The sequence below is a fragment of the Monosiga brevicollis genome, genomic scaffold (assembly GCF_000002865.3).
Source record: "Monosiga brevicollis MX1 MONBRscaffold_3 genomic scaffold, whole genome shotgun sequence".
Taxonomy (NCBI): Eukaryota; class Choanoflagellata; order Craspedida; family Salpingoecidae; genus Monosiga; species Monosiga brevicollis.
Window position 1 is genome coordinate 898,225 of NW_001865040.1, and position 17,156 is coordinate 915,380.

The 17,156-nt window shown below is 53.7% G+C and overlaps 6 protein-coding genes across 6 annotated transcripts in view; 4 read left to right on the top strand and 2 right to left on the bottom strand.

Annotated features, from left to right (window-relative positions):
- Positions 1 to 3,118, top strand: part of MONBRDRAFT_31195 (uncharacterized protein) — a gene marked incomplete at its 5' end in the record, with an annotated part of 7,011 nt that extends 3,893 nt beyond the window's left edge. Inside the window, 14 exons of the mRNA XM_001742979.1 lie at positions 58 to 109; positions 193 to 271; positions 374 to 426; positions 498 to 606; positions 690 to 887; positions 976 to 1,125; positions 1,230 to 1,308; positions 1,402 to 1,449; positions 1,600 to 1,744; positions 1,828 to 1,921; positions 1,975 to 2,130; positions 2,354 to 2,397; positions 2,490 to 2,616; positions 2,737 to 3,118. Of these exons, the coding sequence (XP_001743031.1) occupies positions 58 to 109; positions 193 to 271; positions 374 to 426; positions 498 to 606; positions 690 to 887; positions 976 to 1,125; positions 1,230 to 1,308; positions 1,402 to 1,449; positions 1,600 to 1,744; positions 1,828 to 1,921; positions 1,975 to 2,130; positions 2,354 to 2,397; positions 2,490 to 2,616; positions 2,737 to 2,877 (1,475 nt within the window). The 3' untranslated portion in view covers positions 2,878 to 3,118. The remainder of the gene's footprint in view (positions 1 to 57; positions 110 to 192; positions 272 to 373; positions 427 to 497; positions 607 to 689; positions 888 to 975; positions 1,126 to 1,229; positions 1,309 to 1,401; positions 1,450 to 1,599; positions 1,745 to 1,827; positions 1,922 to 1,974; positions 2,131 to 2,353; positions 2,398 to 2,489; positions 2,617 to 2,736) is intronic.
- A 3,177-nt stretch (positions 3,119 to 6,295) lies between these two features.
- Positions 6,296 to 6,986, top strand: MONBRDRAFT_2908 (uncharacterized protein; the record flags this gene model as incomplete). The annotated part of the gene is made up of 2 exons (XM_001742980.1): positions 6,296 to 6,685; positions 6,786 to 6,986. Coding segments are annotated over 2 exons (591 nt in total), but the record flags the coding sequence as incomplete, so codon positions are not given.
- Positions 6,987 to 9,370: 2,384 nt separating this feature from the next.
- Positions 9,371 to 10,748, bottom strand: MONBRDRAFT_14416 (uncharacterized protein; the record flags this gene model as incomplete). The annotated part of the gene is made up of 6 exons (XM_001743299.1): positions 9,371 to 9,553; positions 9,643 to 9,729; positions 9,850 to 9,929; positions 10,022 to 10,338; positions 10,524 to 10,627; positions 10,716 to 10,748. The coding sequence occupies 6 exons, from the start codon at positions 10,746 to 10,748 to the stop codon at positions 9,371 to 9,373; spliced, it is 804 nt and encodes a 267-aa protein (XP_001743351.1).
- A 433-nt stretch (positions 10,749 to 11,181) lies between these two features.
- On the top strand, positions 11,182 to 11,931 carry MONBRDRAFT_22861 (uncharacterized protein; the record flags this gene model as incomplete). Its single annotated transcript, XM_001742981.1, has 4 exons — positions 11,182 to 11,379; positions 11,420 to 11,474; positions 11,586 to 11,702; positions 11,861 to 11,931. The coding sequence occupies 4 exons, from the start codon at positions 11,182 to 11,184 to the stop codon at positions 11,929 to 11,931; spliced, it is 441 nt and encodes a 146-aa protein (XP_001743033.1).
- Positions 11,932 to 12,833: 902 nt separating this feature from the next.
- On the top strand, positions 12,834 to 13,994 carry MONBRDRAFT_22862 (uncharacterized protein; the record flags this gene model as incomplete). The annotated part of the gene is made up of 6 exons (XM_001742982.1): positions 12,834 to 12,902; positions 12,974 to 13,066; positions 13,179 to 13,263; positions 13,483 to 13,576; positions 13,639 to 13,777; positions 13,956 to 13,994. 6 exons carry the CDS (start codon positions 12,834 to 12,836, stop codon positions 13,992 to 13,994), a joined length of 519 nt encoding a protein of 172 aa, XP_001743034.1.
- Positions 13,995 to 14,426: 432 nt separating this feature from the next.
- MONBRDRAFT_22863 (uncharacterized protein) lies at positions 14,427 to 16,386 on the bottom strand (the record flags this gene model as incomplete). Its single annotated transcript, XM_001743300.1, has 8 exons — positions 14,427 to 14,654; positions 14,746 to 14,853; positions 14,968 to 15,063; positions 15,139 to 15,318; positions 15,461 to 15,685; positions 15,785 to 15,877; positions 16,030 to 16,068; positions 16,183 to 16,386. 8 exons carry the CDS (start codon positions 16,384 to 16,386, stop codon positions 14,427 to 14,429), a joined length of 1,173 nt encoding a protein of 390 aa, XP_001743352.1.
- Between the last annotated feature and the right edge of the window lie 770 nt (positions 16,387 to 17,156).

The window sequence follows — 17,156 nt, forward strand, 5'->3', positions numbered from 1 at the left end:
CCCCCCCCCCCCCCCCCCCCTCTCCTCTTTCTCTTCTTAACTTTCACCGCGTATTAGATGAGGGCAAGAGCGATCTGACGCACATGGTCCTTGATGCTTCTGATCGTCGGTACGTGTACATGTCCACCCTTGGCTCCAGCCGCGAAAGAAGCAAGGGACATGGCTCACTTGAAGAATTGATTTGGTATCCAGACTGGTGACCGCGCAAGCCAACGGCAGCTTGCGCATTTGGAACTACAACAATGGCCAGTTGCTACGGACGCTCGACAAGGTGCGTTGACAGACTTGACCGCCATTTGCAAGGGGTTTCGCTTGAGAGGTTCCGAGCGTATCTCGTCACTCCACTCACCTAGAGGCGGGTTGCACGCTCTAGGGCACCTCGCTGGAAGTGATGCGGGTCGCTTACGTTACTCATGGCATGCTGCGGTAATTACCTCCCCTTCCTGCACAATCCTTTCAGACCCTTTGCGTCGCTCATCCTGACTTGTGTTTCGTAGGACAATCGTTTGTGGCGGCTGGGATCGACGTTTGTTCGTGTTCAAAGATAGCCCTGAAGATGATTTGTCCATGGCTCCTAATCTGCCCATCTCTGCTCGCTGGCCCGAGGTTGGTATTGCTTTGCTACCTCTAGCAGACAGGCATCCCACCTGTGCATCATTCATGTCTGATAATCATGTCGGTGTGCATAGGCCGAGCGACATGATGATGACATTGTTACTCTGGCCGTCCTTCCCCCGAATCTTGCTGCTGCTGCTTCTTATAACGGCGAGATTATCATTTGGAATCTGGTGTCTGCTGCTGTTGTCGTCCGTTTGGCCACACCAATCAATGTTCAACGACGCGTGTCGCGGCGCGAAACAGCCGGCAACGTGCTTTTGGATTCCATGGTGCGTTGCGCGCGCCTCAGCCCGGCTCGCGCGCAACGGCACGTTGTCTCACGCTTTGATTTGACCTTGTTGGCTTTCTTCTGTTCAGTTGGAAAACTCGACCGTAACTTGCATCTCCTTCATCCACAATCGGCCCTTAAAACCGGGTGTCGCCCGCCTCGTGGCTGGTGGTACCCAGGGGACTGTCGTATTTTGGAGCTGGTTGCAAGGCGGTCGGCGCATATCTAGTTTCACCACGGTACACCACCAGATCTACGCCGTGCCCTATTTTGCTCGTAAGATTTCTCTCATGTTCATTGCCACTTCGGTGCACTTGTGCTTCTTGTTATCCACGGTCACTAGACGCGCCAGAAACCCACCACCGTGACCAGCTTGGATGTGTCTTTGGACGGTGAAACGCTTGCTGTTGGAGATGCTGATGGTTCGTCCACCTCACCCGCCGTCTGCGCACCCGGACTATCGAGATCCAGGCTTGAGACTTGTAAATCCACTCATTGCTGACTGGCGAGGATAGGATGGATTCGGTTGTACAATCTCACGGGCTATGCCTATGCGGAGCACGGTAATGCATCCAGCTTGGAGTCTTGTGCTTTGTATACAAACATATGGCCACGGACAGGACACCTGTTCTTGTGCGCTGTGGCGTTGATGGTGGCCTCGGTCGCAGACTTGTGGCTCATGCGTACCACCTGTTCTCTGCAACCTCATTTAGGTGGGCCCGATGAGCGGCCGGTTTCTTCTCGGCCAGTCACCTTCTCCACGGGATTACAGGACGAGGGTCCGGACGTGCTTGCTCACTGGAAAGGCCACCTCCAAGGCATTACCAATCTCAGCTTTCGAGTCATCGAGACCACTGAGTGAGTCTTGATGGAGTTGGGGTGGGATTGCGTTGCAAATCTTGTTCTCATTTGCTCGTCTTAATACCCTTGCCCGTCGTTAGAGTTGTGATTTCGTGCAGCAAAGACGGCTGTGTACGCTTGTGGGACCACGAGGGGTCTTTCATTGCCACACTGGGTGATCCAGAGATCTATGACGTACACAAGCCACAACCTGGCGTCATCCGCGTCGCCCCTCTGACATCACACAGGCCGAGGAAGCGGATCAGGCTGCGCGGGAGGAGGAGTCACGCTTTGCTCGTGAGATGGCCGAGCTTGGTATCTACGACGACGATGATACAAGCGCCGCCAATGACATTGAGAGTGTTTGGGGTAGTCGACCAGCGTCTCGCTTTGCCAGTGCGTCTGTACGGACGGCACGGCATCGTTCACAGCGCAATGAGGCGCAAAGTGATGTTCGACGCCGACCCAATAGTCTCTTTTCCCTCCGCCAGCCTTCTGCAACTGGCCAGGCTTCAGCTCGAGTATGTCCTTCAAGCACATGCGTATGCATATGTGTGTGTATGTGTGCGCGCAAGGAACTCTTACGTCACGCGTGTGTGTGTTTGTGTGTATGTGCTCGTTTCGCAGCCCTTGGATAAATCATCTTATGCCTTCCGCCAGATCCGCAGCGAGTAAGTCTTGTTCTGATAAGCGGGGGAAATAGGATTTGAATGAGGAAGATGGACTCTAACTTGTGCCACTCGTTTGCTTGTGTTGGTCTCAGGACGCTGTATGCACCAACATCATCGCGCATCAAATCGGCTCCTACGTTTCAGCGTCTATCGGCACACGGGAATGGAAGCTGGGAGCGACATCTGAATAACGTTCCGTATCGTCCAGAGAGTGGCAAAGTGAGTGCTTTCATATCTTTTGCCTCTCTCTCTCTCTCTCTCTCTCTCTCTCTCTCTCTCCCTCTCTCTCTCCCTCTCTCGCACTCAATCTCACTCTGGCTTTGGCTTCTGTCCTAACAGGTCTACATGTCGTTGCCCTATCATCATTTGGATCGCGTCGAAGGCGTGGGTATTCGGCCGACGAAGAAACCTGGTGGTGCCTCAAAGTCTGCTCAACGCTTCCGTCCAAAGTTGGGCTCGCGTTCGACGAGCGAGCAGTAGGCTCAACTCGTCATCATTAGAAAAAGTGAATTATTATCTCAGGCCCTGCTCCTCTCTCGCCTCGTGTGTGAATGGTACGCGTTTTGAATGATGCTTTTTGAACGACTCCCTTACAATGTTTCTGAACGTCTTGCTAGCTAGCTTTTGGCGGCCTTAGCCTTCCTACCTTTCGATTTTTTTTTTCTTTTGCGTTCTTAATCTTCAGCAGGATTCACTTGTAACAAATCGAAACTTGCGTTTTTTTTTGTTTTTTTTTTGTGATTTTTTTCATTCATTTTCGAACAAGCTCAACTCGCGCCTCCTGCGTTTTTTTTTTTTTTTCCGTACACGACCAACTGCAGCGAGGAGCACCTGGTGCTGAGCCTGGCGGGCGTGGCACATGAGTTTGCAGCTTGAATGTACTTGAAAGCAGTCTGGTGTCAAAGGGGCACGCAGTCTTGCGCACCTTCTTCCCAAAGCTCTTTGGGACTTGACAACGCTCCGGACAAGTTTTCGGCGAGGCAACGAGGCACAAAATCATGCCGACAACCGCGGCGATTGAAGACGCACTTTGGCTCACTTGGTTGGCGTTGTAGTAGCTCAGGTACTTTTTGCCGCGTGTCAATGCGCTATGCCGCCGGTCACGCCGGCCTCTGGTGCCACCACCAAAGCAGGCACTCGGAAAAAAAAGTCTGGGTCGAGCACGCCGCGAGGGCAGAGCGGCCCCAGTTGCAGCAATGGAAGTGCTGGTTCGAATGGCAGTGGCACGAATGTGACCAAATTGCTCTCGGATATCGAAAGTGCAACTGCAGCCCTCAACAATGAGGACTTGCGCCACGGTGTGGTCCGTCTCCACCGCCTGTCAAAGCGCGACGGTGAGTCAACTGGCCGAGCACTCCGCGTCGCGCTCATGTCGATGTACTCACGAAAGCCTAAATTCTGTGTGTTGATGTTGTCATTGCCAAACGTGCTTTCATGCTCTCCCTCTAGATAAGGTTATTGCCGAGGCGTTTGCCAAGCGTAGTCGCGTTGGCGTTTTGGTCACCGCTTATCGTCGCGGCACAGATGAATCAGTCAATATATTACTCCTCGAGCTGTTTGTGCTAGCAGGCAATCGCTCAACAGCTGCCATTCTTCGTCTGATCAAGGCTGGCGCTAGCGACATTCTCGCCCGTGACATTGGCCGTCAAGCCTTGCGACAACTCGATTCCCTGCATCTAGCATGTCGTGTCTTGATTCTCCTGGCTCCCCACGACCAGCGCATTGCCACCTGTTTGCGACTGGGCAATGCCACCGCCGCACTCCTATCACTTTTCAAGCAATATCGCGCTGATCACAAAGCCCTTGCTCCTTTTCTCGAGCTTTTGGCCATCTGTAGCCAGCACAAGACCACTGCTGCCATTATTCATCGTGGCGGAGCTATAGCACTTTGCCTTGGGTTGCTGCGGCGTTTTACCACCCCACCCTACAGTACGCTCGTGGCCCAAGCAGCCACCCTCCTTGCCAACACTGTTGAGCAATGCCCGCCTGCTCTTCAGGTCGTTGCGTCCCGCGATGGCATCACCATCATCCTTGAAGCCTACGAGTCTTGGACAAGCGCTGATATCCGGTAGGTTGAGGACAGAACGCCTGGTAGTGCTTTGTCTTCTCGATTATGGAAAAACCTGGGCATGCCTCGAAAGAAAAAGAAAGACGGGCGTGTCCTTTGACTGTCCGCTTCGCGTCTGCTTTGCAGGCACAAGCACACGAGCACGCGCTTGGCGCTTTTGCAAATCTTCAAGGCTGTGAGCGCCTCAGCTGATGGAGTTGCCACCCTGCGTGACCGATCCATCTTGCCTCTTCTCTATCAGGAGTACCTCAAGTTGCCCGAAGGTAAGCCACCGTTGCATCCGTCATCAGAACATTACCTCTTAACACTCAAAAGGCACAAGGGACAGTTCCATGCCCCGTGTCTGCACGACCGGGTCTGCTGCGTCTCAGCATCTTATGCGCCTGATTTCTTCCGTTGTAACTCGAATGCAGGGCTTGAAGCTCTGGGGAGTGTCTTGCAAAGTGTTGTACAGCGATGTTTGGTGCGTGCTGCTTGTGCCCCAACTTGCCAGTGGGACGACACATCAGTTCTGCTCTGTTGATCCAGTTTATTGAAGGTTTTTTTTTTTTTTCATCAGTTTTTTTTTTTTTTTCATCAGTTTTTTTTTTTTTTTTGACCTTAGCCTCGCGTTAAGCTGCCAAAGTTCGACACAGAAATGGAGCTTGTTCAGGTGCGTACGCCAACGGTGACTTGGCTTGGTTGATTTGTCTGAGGTTGCTCTGTGCCCCTGTATTTTCGTCTCCCTAAATGATTACGTGTCTTAGGTGCACACGCAGCGTTTGCTGAGCAGTGCCACACCTACCAAGAATCCACCAGGCCAAGAAACACCCCATCCAGAATTGCTCTCTACAGGTGCATTGGCCTGCGATGCAATGCAAATTTGCTCCCCCCGTCCTTTTATTTTCTTGTGTCTCATTCTCTATCGGGTTGTAGCACATCTCGAGTTTGAACGGTCACACAGGCAGCCCACGATTGGTGCAGTCCCTGTTCGAGGCTTCGGTACTCTTCCACCGCCCCCCGCTTGCATGGTGGCAGCGTGTGCGGAGCAGGAACCATTAGTGGAAGCAAGCTCAAATTTGCGGCGGTGCGTCTGTCTTCCACGTTTGGCCACGGCCCTGGCCCAAGCACACCAAGGCGCCCTTTTCACCCGCTTGGAGTCCAGCACCAGCTTACAGTTGAACACCTGCGCCTGCCCCGCTTGATTTTACACACCACAGCATGTTGTTGCAGGAGGATGTGGAAGCGTGGGATGCGGGGTACGACCTGCGACTCGTTTATGACAGCGAGTCGCCCGTCACAAATTTAGCCAGCACAGACCTGCACTTTGACGCGCACTTTGAAAGTGGAAACCTTCGCCAAGCGTATCGTGTATGATAGAACACGCGCACCGATTGTTCCGGCCCTGCCATGGCCGCTGTTCAACCGTGCTATGAGTTGGAGTCTTTGATCTCACTCTTCTCATGTTTTAGATCCACTCAAACGTTTACGAGCTGATTTTGGCTGCGGATAGCGGCGCAAAAGGTATTTGAATTTGAGTCCAAGCCTTGGCATGTCTCTTGACCAGCGTTCTGCGCTTCTTGGTAGCCAATGAGACCTTAGTCAGCTGGGCAAAGGGCGGCTTTGCCGCTTGTTTGCGTTAGATCGCCCGTGCAACATCTTGCATCTGTGTTTTTGGGCTCATCACATGGGCGTGCCCCTCGCATAGGTTATCACCAATGGTTCTTCTTCCGTTTGGATAATGTGAAAGCCGGAACCGCCTACCGATTGACTATTATCAACAACGAGAAGCCAGGCTCCCAGTTCGGCACCGGCATGCAACCCGTCGTTTGGGTGCCTTCAGTTGGGCAATGGCGGCGCATGGGTAGCCGTGTAGGCTATTTCAAAAATCTTCATCGCCGGTCCGGCGGGTCTGAAAGCCATTTCTACTCGCTGACCTTTACGCTCGAGCTGCCCACCGCCGAACCATGCTTTGTTGCCTACCATTACCCATACACCCAAAGCTTTCTTCGCTCTCGTCTGCACGCGCTACTCAAGGAGCGCCCTCCTTGGTGTCACCGAGGGCTCCTGTGCTCTTCGGCGTTGGGGAACTTGTGCGAGCTCCTCACCATTACGGATACTTCGCCAGATGCTGTGGCCAAACGTCCGATCCGACACCGCCCGGTCTTGGTTTTTAGCGCTCGTGTGCATCCAGGAGAGACTAACAGCAGCTGGATCATGGACGGTTCGTTTGACCCGCTTGTTGCCCTACTCAGCTGCTTGGCCATGCTTTCTCACGGTCTGGCGTTGTCTCTCTTCGTGTTGGCTCCTTACTGACTTATTGGCAGGCCTATTACAAGAGCTTGTGTCCGCTGAGAGTGATTTGGCTGCCGAGCTTCGTCGAAGATTTGTCTTCAAAATCGTTCCCATGCTCAATCCGGACGGTGTTGTACTGGGTAACCTTCGCTGCGCCCTCGCGGGTTGCGACCTCAACCGACAATGGGCCGAGCCGAGTTCAACTCTTCACCCAACCGTCTTTGCTCTGAAGGCGCTCATTCAGCGCCTGCAAGCCGAGGGACGGCGGGTCCACCTTTTTATGGACTTGCATGGTCATTCCCGCCGCCGGCATGCCTTTCTCTATGGTTGCCGAATCGGCTCTATTGAGGGCACTGAGCAGGTCTTGTGTAATGTTCTCGATAACGAAGCCCACCTCTTTGCGGCCCGTCAGTCACGATTTGCCGTGGAAAAGTCCAAGGAAACCACCAGCCGAATCGTGGTTTGGCGCTTGGGCGTTGCCTGCAGTTATACACTTGAGGTTTGTTACGCGGGATCCACCCTAATGTGCTGGCGCAGCTGGCATGTTTGGGGCCGGCTCAATGCGAAATCCCCCCCTTTGTTTTGTTCTTGTTGTCTCTCGTTATTCAAGTCACGCTTTGGTTGCGTCTTTTTTCCACTCATGGGTTTGTGACAACAGGCGACTTACTGTGGCGCGGACAAAGGGAAGTACGCTGGGCTGCAAGTTTCCACGAGTATGCTGCAGGAGTTGGGTATGCAACTAGTTCGGGGGCTGATGGCATGGGATGATGGTGTTCAGGGGCTGTCCTTGGTTTCAGATACCACCGGCAAGCAAAGCACGTCAACGAGCCAATCTGCCAACCCGTCCATGACTGCGAGTCCTGCCGGTAGCGGAGAGACGGGCGTGGGCGTCTCGCTCACCTCACAGGCAAAGTCATCGAAGAAAACCACCTCCACAGCAAGCAAAGGCACCCGCAAAACGCGCACGCCTCGCCCAGTTTCGCGGAAAGCACCCCCCACGCGTAGTGGGGGCACGCCTCGCAGCCAGTCGCGCAACTCCTCCGACGGTGTCAAGTCTACAACGGCCAAGAAAGGACGGGTTGTCAGCAAGGATGCCACGAAAGCCACGGTCATTAAACGTGTGCGCCGCAAAGTTGCTGAGCCCAAGCCGACCGTGGTTCCAACCCCGCCGCCGCGTGTCAGAACTTGGTCGGAGGTTCTGAGCGGGCAGGAAGCCGATGATCACATGCCTGATGGCGGAGGCAGCCACCGACCACTCGAAGCTACGTGGGTCACTAATGGTTTGTCCGCAAACTCAAGCTCCCAAGCCGCATGCAAGCCCACCTCTGATCCGCCAAAAGATGCTGAATCAAGGAGCGGAGCGTTGGAAAAGGTTGATTCTTTTTGGAGGCAAGTGATTACACAGCCAGGCCCGGGTGGCGGCGCTTATCACGATTGCGATGTCAACGATGCCGACGACGACGATGATGACAACGTTGATGGCCTCGCGGTGGCGGGACTTGGTGCTAGCCGCCAAGCTACCATGAACTACTGTCATGTTGTCAAAGGCATGGGTGGCATCGTCGATGACAATGATGATGGCGACGATGATGGCGAGGGGCAGTTTGATGATAGTGATGACGTCGGTGTGGAGGGCGACGTTGGAGAGAGCGGCGACGATGGTGACGATGACGTCGACGACGACGATGATGTCGACGACGACGACGACGACGACGCCGACGACGACGACGACAACGATCATTTTGCCGCCGGTACAGCTGATGCCAATGGCGATGGCGATGATGATTACGATGACGATGACGACGACGTTGTTGATGACGACGAAGATGACCGAGACACCGGCAATGTCATTGTCGAGCGGTGCAACTCAACCACTGACTATGGTGCTTCCGGCGATGTGGTGTTGGAGGATTTTGCAGATGGGGCGCAGAGCGAGGACGCCCTTGAGGTGGATGAAGTGGAGGACGTTGCGTGGGTTCGCACGGCAACAGGCACACACAGCTTGCGCCGCGAGCGTCAAATCGACTTTATGGATGAATCAGCTGGCCAAACTTGGATGGGTGGTTTGATGTCCCGCCATGTTGTGGCTGGGCTGGCGGGATTGGACCTCGACTCGCGCCCATCACGACAGCAATCTACCGTAGCTAAAAGTAGTTCAGCAGCGCTGACAACACCGCGTCGCCAAAACAGTCCTTTTTTAGGCACTGCCTCTCGCCGCACCCTGCCGTCGCATGTGTTGCCGGCAGAGCGTTATGAGTCGGTCGAAGCAGATGTTTGAGATTTTGGAATACGCACTGGATGCGATCATACAAATCAATTTTTTATTTTTTTTTCGCGTGTTGGTGATTTTAGACTGTGCCTGAACTTTTCAAACTTTGCTTAGGTTTGTGACTTGCTTTTGGCGGCCGCAGCCTCTGCAGCCTTTTTGTCTGCAACAGCCTTGCGCTCGAGCCATTTCTTGTGCCATTCATCGCTCTGATCTTGCTCAAGGGCCTCGTTTAAGAGCTCCCGAGCCTTAGGGTCGACCTATCCAAAGATACAAACCATCAGGTGCATTGCCCAGCGTGACAGACACAGCGAGCAGCGTTGCTTGAGCTCAGAAAAGAAAAAAAAAACTAAAAACTGCAAGACTCAAGTGTTACATGCCTGGGATAGCTCGCGGAAGGCTTCGTCCCCGACAAAGCAGATTTCATAGCCATCAGGGTCGGCTAGAATAACAACCTGTACCGTAGCCTTGCCAGGTGTGTCCAAGGACACGAGAGGGGTCAAGACCTTGTGATCAGCGGCCTTGACTCGACTTTCGATGATGGCAAGCTACACAAGAACACGTGGCAGCCATGTGAGTAGACAGCGCTGGGACTGGTACGTTTGAAAGTTTCAAGTCGAGAGTATGCTGTCCGTACGTTGTCGGCAGGGCAGGAAAACGCAATCCGGCCGTATGCAGTGCCATGGGACAACGGAACATCTCCCGGGATTTTGTTGAGCACGAGCTCGGTCTAGGTGTGGTGCGATGTTACGCCGCATCTTTGTGTGAGTGCCGCCACGAGGGAGGGGCGGAGGGGGTAGAGGCGAGGCGTCGAAAGAGTTGATGTTAGAGAAGAAGGAAATACCTGATTAGCAGTGTAGCGCAGCCGAACTTGGGTGTCGCTGCGCGCAACAATCTCCATGCCCAGGATGCCCTGCCAGTAGGCTGCGGCCATGTTGTTGTCTCAGTGAGCAAAAGGTCAAGCAAATCGGCTGAGAGTTGGCACGTTGAAGCATCCAGGCACCAAGAAGACACACCGACGCTTTGCTCAATGTTGGTAATATTGAGGGCCACAGATTGGACGGGGTCGCCCTCCGCCAGGGCGTTGACAATCTGAAAATCGTAGCCACCCGTGACCTTGATGCGAAGCTTGTCCTCGGACGTTTGGGTGACGGGAAACTCGGACTGGGCCAGGGCTGCCGCGTAGGCCTCTGTGGAGTGAATGGTAATGCAATTGAAGTCGTTGCCGAGGTTGTAATCCTTGATGGTGTAGTTGTAAGTCAGCTCCACGACAAAGTGATCGTCTTCGCTGCCATAGCCCACCATGGTCTTGGACCATTTCCCATCATAGGGCCTATTCAAAACAAAGACGCGGCGAGAGCGACGGGCAAGAGTGGTGAAAAAGCGGGGTATTGCGGATGAGATTTTGTTCGCGTTGAGGTCAATGCAGCCGGGACCAGTGTTTCACAGCTGGCATTTGGGCGATTGGCGCTTGCGCTGTGCTGTGCACTTGAATTACATGTCCAGAGATGTGCGTACCCGTTGCAAGCAGCGGCGCAACCTTCTTGAAACTCCTCATGACGTAGGATTTGCATGCCAAGCACCTCTGTGTAAAACTTGATGGTGCTGCTGCGCTGGGGGACCTGGGCGCCGAATGGACACACACAAAACCAGGTCAGAGCAATGAAAGGACCGACTCGCGTGGTGGCAGCATCAAGATTTCGGGCCTACCTTAAAGACCCAGTGCAAAGCTCGCGGTGCCATATCCCTGGTTGAAAGGCGGTCCCTTACAAAGCTTGCACAGACAGCTTACTGGCGGAGTGCAATCTGAGTGTGAGTCGGGGCATGAGCACAAAAAACAGTGAAAGGGTGACCAAGATTAAGTAAGGTAGGCGTGGGACCGATCATTTGGAGGAGTATGTGCATAGATGACGCCAGTCTGAGCGAGTGCGGATGGCCGCAGGCGTATATGCAGAAGAAAGCCACGGCAGATCTATCTTCGACATGTACCATTCCAAAAGTCCACGATCTGCACCACAACGAATCTCTCCCTTCCCATTCGCTCACGGGTTCAAGCCCTGCTTCTCCCCAACCGCTGCCATTCTGACGGCGCGCACTCACTGATAATCGCAAAACGCAAACCACAAGCACAATAAAATGATGACAATAAATGATGACATGGCCTCATGTCAGCCAAATGAGTCAAAGTGTTACTATCATCACACCGCGACGACACGAGGCTGTTTCTCTGTGTGTGTATGTGGTAGTTGTGCTTTTCCTTTGTGTCTTTGCTCTTTACTTCTCTCTTTCTCAAACCGACCAAACCAATTCATTGTGTCTCTCTCTCTCTCTCTCTCTCTGTCTGTCTTGTCTCTCTGTCTCTCTCTCTCTCTCTGTCTCTCTGCGGATTGCTGGGCTCTTGCGACCATTTTTAGTTTGATCAGCGCAGAGCTCAGGACCTTTGCAAACCTGTTTTAGAAGTAGTACCAGGTTTGTCTGGCTGGTCCGACTTGGTTTGGCTGTTTGCCTGTGTTAGTGCACCACTTGCCGTTTGGTGTCATGCGGTTTTCCATCTCACTTTGCGGCTCCTTGCCTGCTCAGTCACCGACATTATGCAGCCGCAACAAGGTCCCTCCCAAGAAGAGGTCATGCTCATGCGTGCCCAGACCATGCAGACTTTTGCCGTCTTTGCTGCGTATTGCGCCGTGCTGCGTGCAAGTAAGCCTTGGCTGCGTCGCCCGCTCATGCCGAGCACTACTTAATGACCAAACTTGGGTTGGGCCGAGCGCTTGAGCATTTCAGCAGCTCAACTCACTATGATGATTTGGTTTTCCCTTGTAGCTCCCTTTGTCCTGAACGTTGTCCTCGGCGAGTAGGCGCGAGCCAGCACTCGTGCTACTCGCAATATCGGTCCCCCAATTCAGTTCCTGTCGCCTCGTTCTTCTAAGCTTTGCAAACGCAGATTTCTTCCTTTTCTTTCCAGGACTCGAGTTTTCACCCTGCCGACTTGAGGCGCCTGCTTGCGGCTTGTCCGAGGGACAGAGCATCAGCATTCTTGGAGACATACATGGCGATTTTTGGCACTGCATCATGGCTACGCCCTCGCCACATCAGCCTCTTTCTGCACTCAAGGATGCATAAAACAGCTTAGCACAACAAACCAACATGACATGACTAGGTTTCTCGCCGATCACCTGCCAGGCACTTGAGTCGGAACACAGAGGTCTCACCAAGGCCAACCTCATTCAGGGCAGGCACCCCTCGGTCAGCGAGCCGTGCTCCAGTTGAACAATCATGAACACAGGCCCTGACGCTGTCTCTGTGAAAATCAACATCTTCCAGTCCGGACTGGCCGTACAGTTGCAATTGCGATGACGAAAAAAAAAATAAAAAATAAAACAACAGACACAAAAACAGACACAGACACAGTCAGATCCAGACAGTCAGGCAGGCAAAGTCGAAGAGAAATGGAGAGTGATGGATAGAGCCGCCCACAGGGACAGAGGCAGACAGAGACAGGCAGAGTGGAGACAGAGACAGACAAGAGGCAGGTACACTGAGACAGACACACACGACAGGCACCGAAAAACGAACAACACAACACACAATCAAATTGTCATTTTTTCGGTTTTTTTTTTTTTTCAAATTATTTTTTTCTGGAAAAGAGGAGATTGTGCAGCTCAACGGCATCGTGGGTTGCTGCTGCTGCACATTTGCGGACCCGAGAAGATAGGCGCATCAAGATTGAGCAGCAAGCTGCCAATACGGGTATTTGGTGACGCAACGACAGCTTGCAAAACGTGTCGATACTTTGCTGAAGGAACACACAAACATACTCACTCAACCATCATGACCATGGACCTGCCGCGGCTGGAGCCAGCAGCGTTGGCTTTTGTCGAATACGAAACCGGGGATCTGGTGCGTCGTCTCACGCCGCTTCACACTAGGTGCTGCGCATCGCCGCTCTCTCACTTGCGTACGGGGATTAGGTGGGCATGATACTGGCGTACATCAGCTTGCTGCCCCTCTTTCTGTTATTCTCCTTGGGCGTCTTGATCATTGTGCGCCGTGATCTCCAGACGGTCAGTCGACTCGGCGCCGGGCTCAATGATTCTCCAATGACCAACAACCTGCCCTGGACCTCCCAGGCGCTCAGGCAATGTGATAACAGTCAACTGTGCGCTGGCTTGGCAGATGATGTTTTTGCTTGGCCTGCTCCTGAATGAGGTTCTAAACTACTGGCTGAAGCACCACATTCGCGAGCCACGCCCCGCACGAGGTTGGTCTCTCATGCTGAGTGCTTGAGAAAAGAGATCCCAAGATGCGCGCTGCCTTCCAGACTGCTGATTCCCGCTGCCGACGTTCTCTACTCCATATATGATTACACTGTTTATCACTACATGCACTGTTATTTTTTTTTTTTTTTTTTTTGGTTGTTGTTGTTGTTGTTGTTGTTGCTGCTGTCGGTTTAATGTTGCCTTGCGTGCCGCTTCTGCAGCCAGTTCGGTCCTGGTCAAGCATGGCATGCCATCATCACATGCTCAACTCATGGGATTCTTCACCATCTACATGATTTTTGTTGTATGGAAGCGGTACGTGATATTGTCTGTCCCACCCGCTCGAATCTGCCGCACTTACCTGACCGCCCCTGTAGCCTGAAACCCGCAGCACGACAAGACTCTCCCCCATGGCTGGCGCGCTCCGGACAAGTGATCGCCACCATTGGTCTCCTTATCCAGTTGGCTCTGGTGGCGATTAGTCGTGTCTATCTCTTCTACCATACTGCCGAGCAGGTGGGTTGACGTACCGCGAGCAGCCATGACATGGCGGTCCCATGGCCTTGCTTCTTGAAACACGTTCATTGTGGTACGTCACGCGCTTGTAGGTGGTTGCCGGTGTGGCTGTTGGGTCTGCCATGGGCGCACTCTACTTTGTATTGGTCCATCGCGGTCTGCGCTCGGTCTTGGCTAGCTTGGCGAGCTGGCCCATCTGTCGTATGCTCTTGATTAAGGTACGCCAACCCAAGCTGGCTGGCGCAAATTAAATTTGATGGTGCTTCAAATGGCCTTCTGATGCCGACGACGGGTGTACCCCTGGCTGGGGGCGCAGGACTATTCACATGTCGAGGATGTAGTTGCCACAGAATATGAGGCTATTATGGGTGGAATGTTGAAGCGCCGGGACTAGGCTGCATGTTCCGGCCCACGGCACCTTTATTTGGCCGCACCACGAGACTGCACGGGCCATGTTTTGCCCTGCAAATTTTGAATAACGTGCGCTTTGCCTTGGGCAAAGCAACACGTGACTCTGCTTTTTACCTTTTTCGGTCACGGATATTGGCCCAGGATGGCGCAAGAATTGAGGTCTGTTTCAACAGCAGACACATGTTTCAGGCAGCCTGGTTTCGGAATAGATCTGAGCGGACGTCATCGATCGTTTTGCTCATTCAATTGGAATAACAAAGTGCCCTCGCTCCAAGGCTTCGTTCCAGGGCAAGGGCATGCCAATGGCAAGCTCTAAAAGATCGTTGTGCGCCCGAAACAGGAGCGCCAACTCGTGGATCATGGGGCCCGAAAAGCGATTGTACCGGGACCCTTCTTGAAACTCGTGCGTAATCTCCTCTCGCACCGACTCATAGTCAAACTCCTCGAGCCCAATATTGCGTTGCAGCTACACGAACAAGTCCAGGTAGAAGAAGAAGCAAGCATGAATATGGTTTCAGCCCTTTGTGTGCAATGCTCACGTGCACCAAACTCCATACCTGTGCCAGCTCGGTGATGGGGTCTCGCCGAAAGTGCTCATGCAACACAAAATGCAAGCGGTCCGGCACCGCAGCCAACCAAGGCCGCAAATGCCATAGGTACAAGCTCTGCCAATGTCCAAGTCATCACAACAATCAGCCGCCATGGGAAGAAGCCAGAGCATGGGCTGGGGAGACGGCCACGGGCGGCCACAGGGTCACGGGAAAGCTCATCATTTGCACCTTGAACAAATAGCCAGGCAGCGCACGCCGCTTGGCGAGGCGATAGCGCTCACTTTCGGCTTGCACGCAGTCATATAGCGCCTCATAGGGTCGGGCCTGATAAGAATTCGGGCGTTAGACAATGAAGACACAGACCGGTTACGCGCGTGCATGTGCCTTGCAGCAGCTAACCTCGTCCAAACGATTCTGCTGGGCGAGCCAGGTGTCCTGTTGGTGGCAGCTTTTGAGTATGGCCAGCTCGGGGGCGATGGCATCTCCAAACGTGGCCTTTTGCTTTCCATGTCGCTTTTCATGGTTATAGTGGCTCAGGGCCCGCGACAAAGGCTCTCGTAAAACGACCAGCATCCGAATCTATTTTCGGCCGAGCGCAAGGGCATTATGGTCATGCCTCGCCGGTCAGTGAAAGCCGAAGAAGCCAAGTCAGAGTGCACGTGCAGGAGATGCAATCAAAAACAGGAGCTGAAAATTGTTTCCCGAGCACATCGAGGCTTACACGATCGGCGTTCATGAGGCGGGAAGTGATTAGAGTCAGAGCAGCGGCCGAGTGCAGATACGTGGTACTCGCTTCAAGCGTGACTTGGCCCGCACTCAGCGCCGTGAGATTGAAGACTGTTTGTACATAACGCAAATGGAAAAGACGACGGCGCTCCTGCTGCACGAGCCCATGATATTCGCGTGCTTGAGCTGCCACCTCAGCAGAGGATAAATAAAATGGCTCCTGCCAGATATCGATTTGAGACATCCCCGTGAGCGCGTCCAATGCCTAGAGACTGGCCCTCGTTTGTCACGAAGGTCTTGGAACAAAGCTTGGTCACACCTTCACGTAAGCGACGCAATTAATGCGTGGGTGTTCGCAAAGCGCATAATATAGAGCAGACGTCCCGGCTTTCATCACACCGATGATCAGGAGCTGCCCAGGGGAGGGATGAGCACACATCCAAACTCAGTCAGTCCAGTGTGACAGAACCGCAGGTGTGCCAAGGCGCATTGGACAATGAAACCAGAGTATGGGCCATTTAGCTAGGATGCCCTCGCAAGAGAGCATTGGTGTCGAACACAAACCTGAGGTATCTCCCATACAAAGGCAGGCACGCCTTGCAGCTACAGGTTGGCGGAGCGCGAGCAGACCAAGTCAGGCACACGAAGAGGAGAATGTCAGCTGGGGGCGGGGCTTCCTTTGAGCTAACGCGTTTCGGCCCCAGTGCTTGACCTGACCTGAGCGGAAGAGTTAAGCTCGTGCTCGAGCGGGGGCAGACCGTAATCAACATGGCCACGGCGGCCCTCCAACCTCTCATTCTCTCCAGTTGGCTGAAGTAGCCAGAGTGATGCCAGCGTTAGGAGCAGCAAAAAAGCCAGCAAGGCACGGGGCGCATGCCGCCGCAGCCCCGACAGAGCTGCCACGCCCCAAGCACTCGCCATTCACAAGCTGCATTGACCCGTGCCCAAGAGCAGGCATGGCAATTAATCCAGAGCTACAACCCGAAGGGACAACGTGCAAACATGCATACATGCACGCATCATCAAGGGGGTTACAAGCTTTTGATCAACAAGCTGATTGATTGTGAATCAGATGAAGAAGAAGCAGAGATCAATCAATTTGCAGTATTGTGCCCCAGGCACGCGTGTAGAAAAAAGCAAAGTGGGGGTGTTTCAACCGCCCTTCAACAGTCCACGAGGCTCGATCGCGCTACAGCAAGTGATGAATAAGAGTACATGTATTTCTGATGGCATGTACAGAGGAGTAAGATAATGGACGCAATGGTGACAAAAAGGTCATGATGGCGACCCCGACAACCAGGTGTGTGGCCTCCGTTTAATGAAGCACGGCGGCCATTTTGCGCGCCAGCAAGAGCTGCTGTTCTTGATGTTGGCGGCGAGCCTCATCGAGTTGTTGCCGGTAGCGCTCCTCGGCCATTTGCTTCTGAGCAGCGGCTTCGGCACGGACCGCATCGCGAGGTCGCAGAGGGTCGCTGAGCGGCAAGGGCGCCATGTCCTCATAAACAGCGGGGCCAGCCGCCACATCCATCATGGGCCCAGCGTCCATGTCCACGGACATGTTTGAGAGATCCATGGTCTCCCCGTTTCCAAGCGAGGGAACTGCATAACCGTTGTCAGCTTGAGGCAGCACGGCTGCGCGGGCAACCTGCTTGTGCCCTCCTGCGCCTGCAGGACGGGCACGCGTTGGTGCG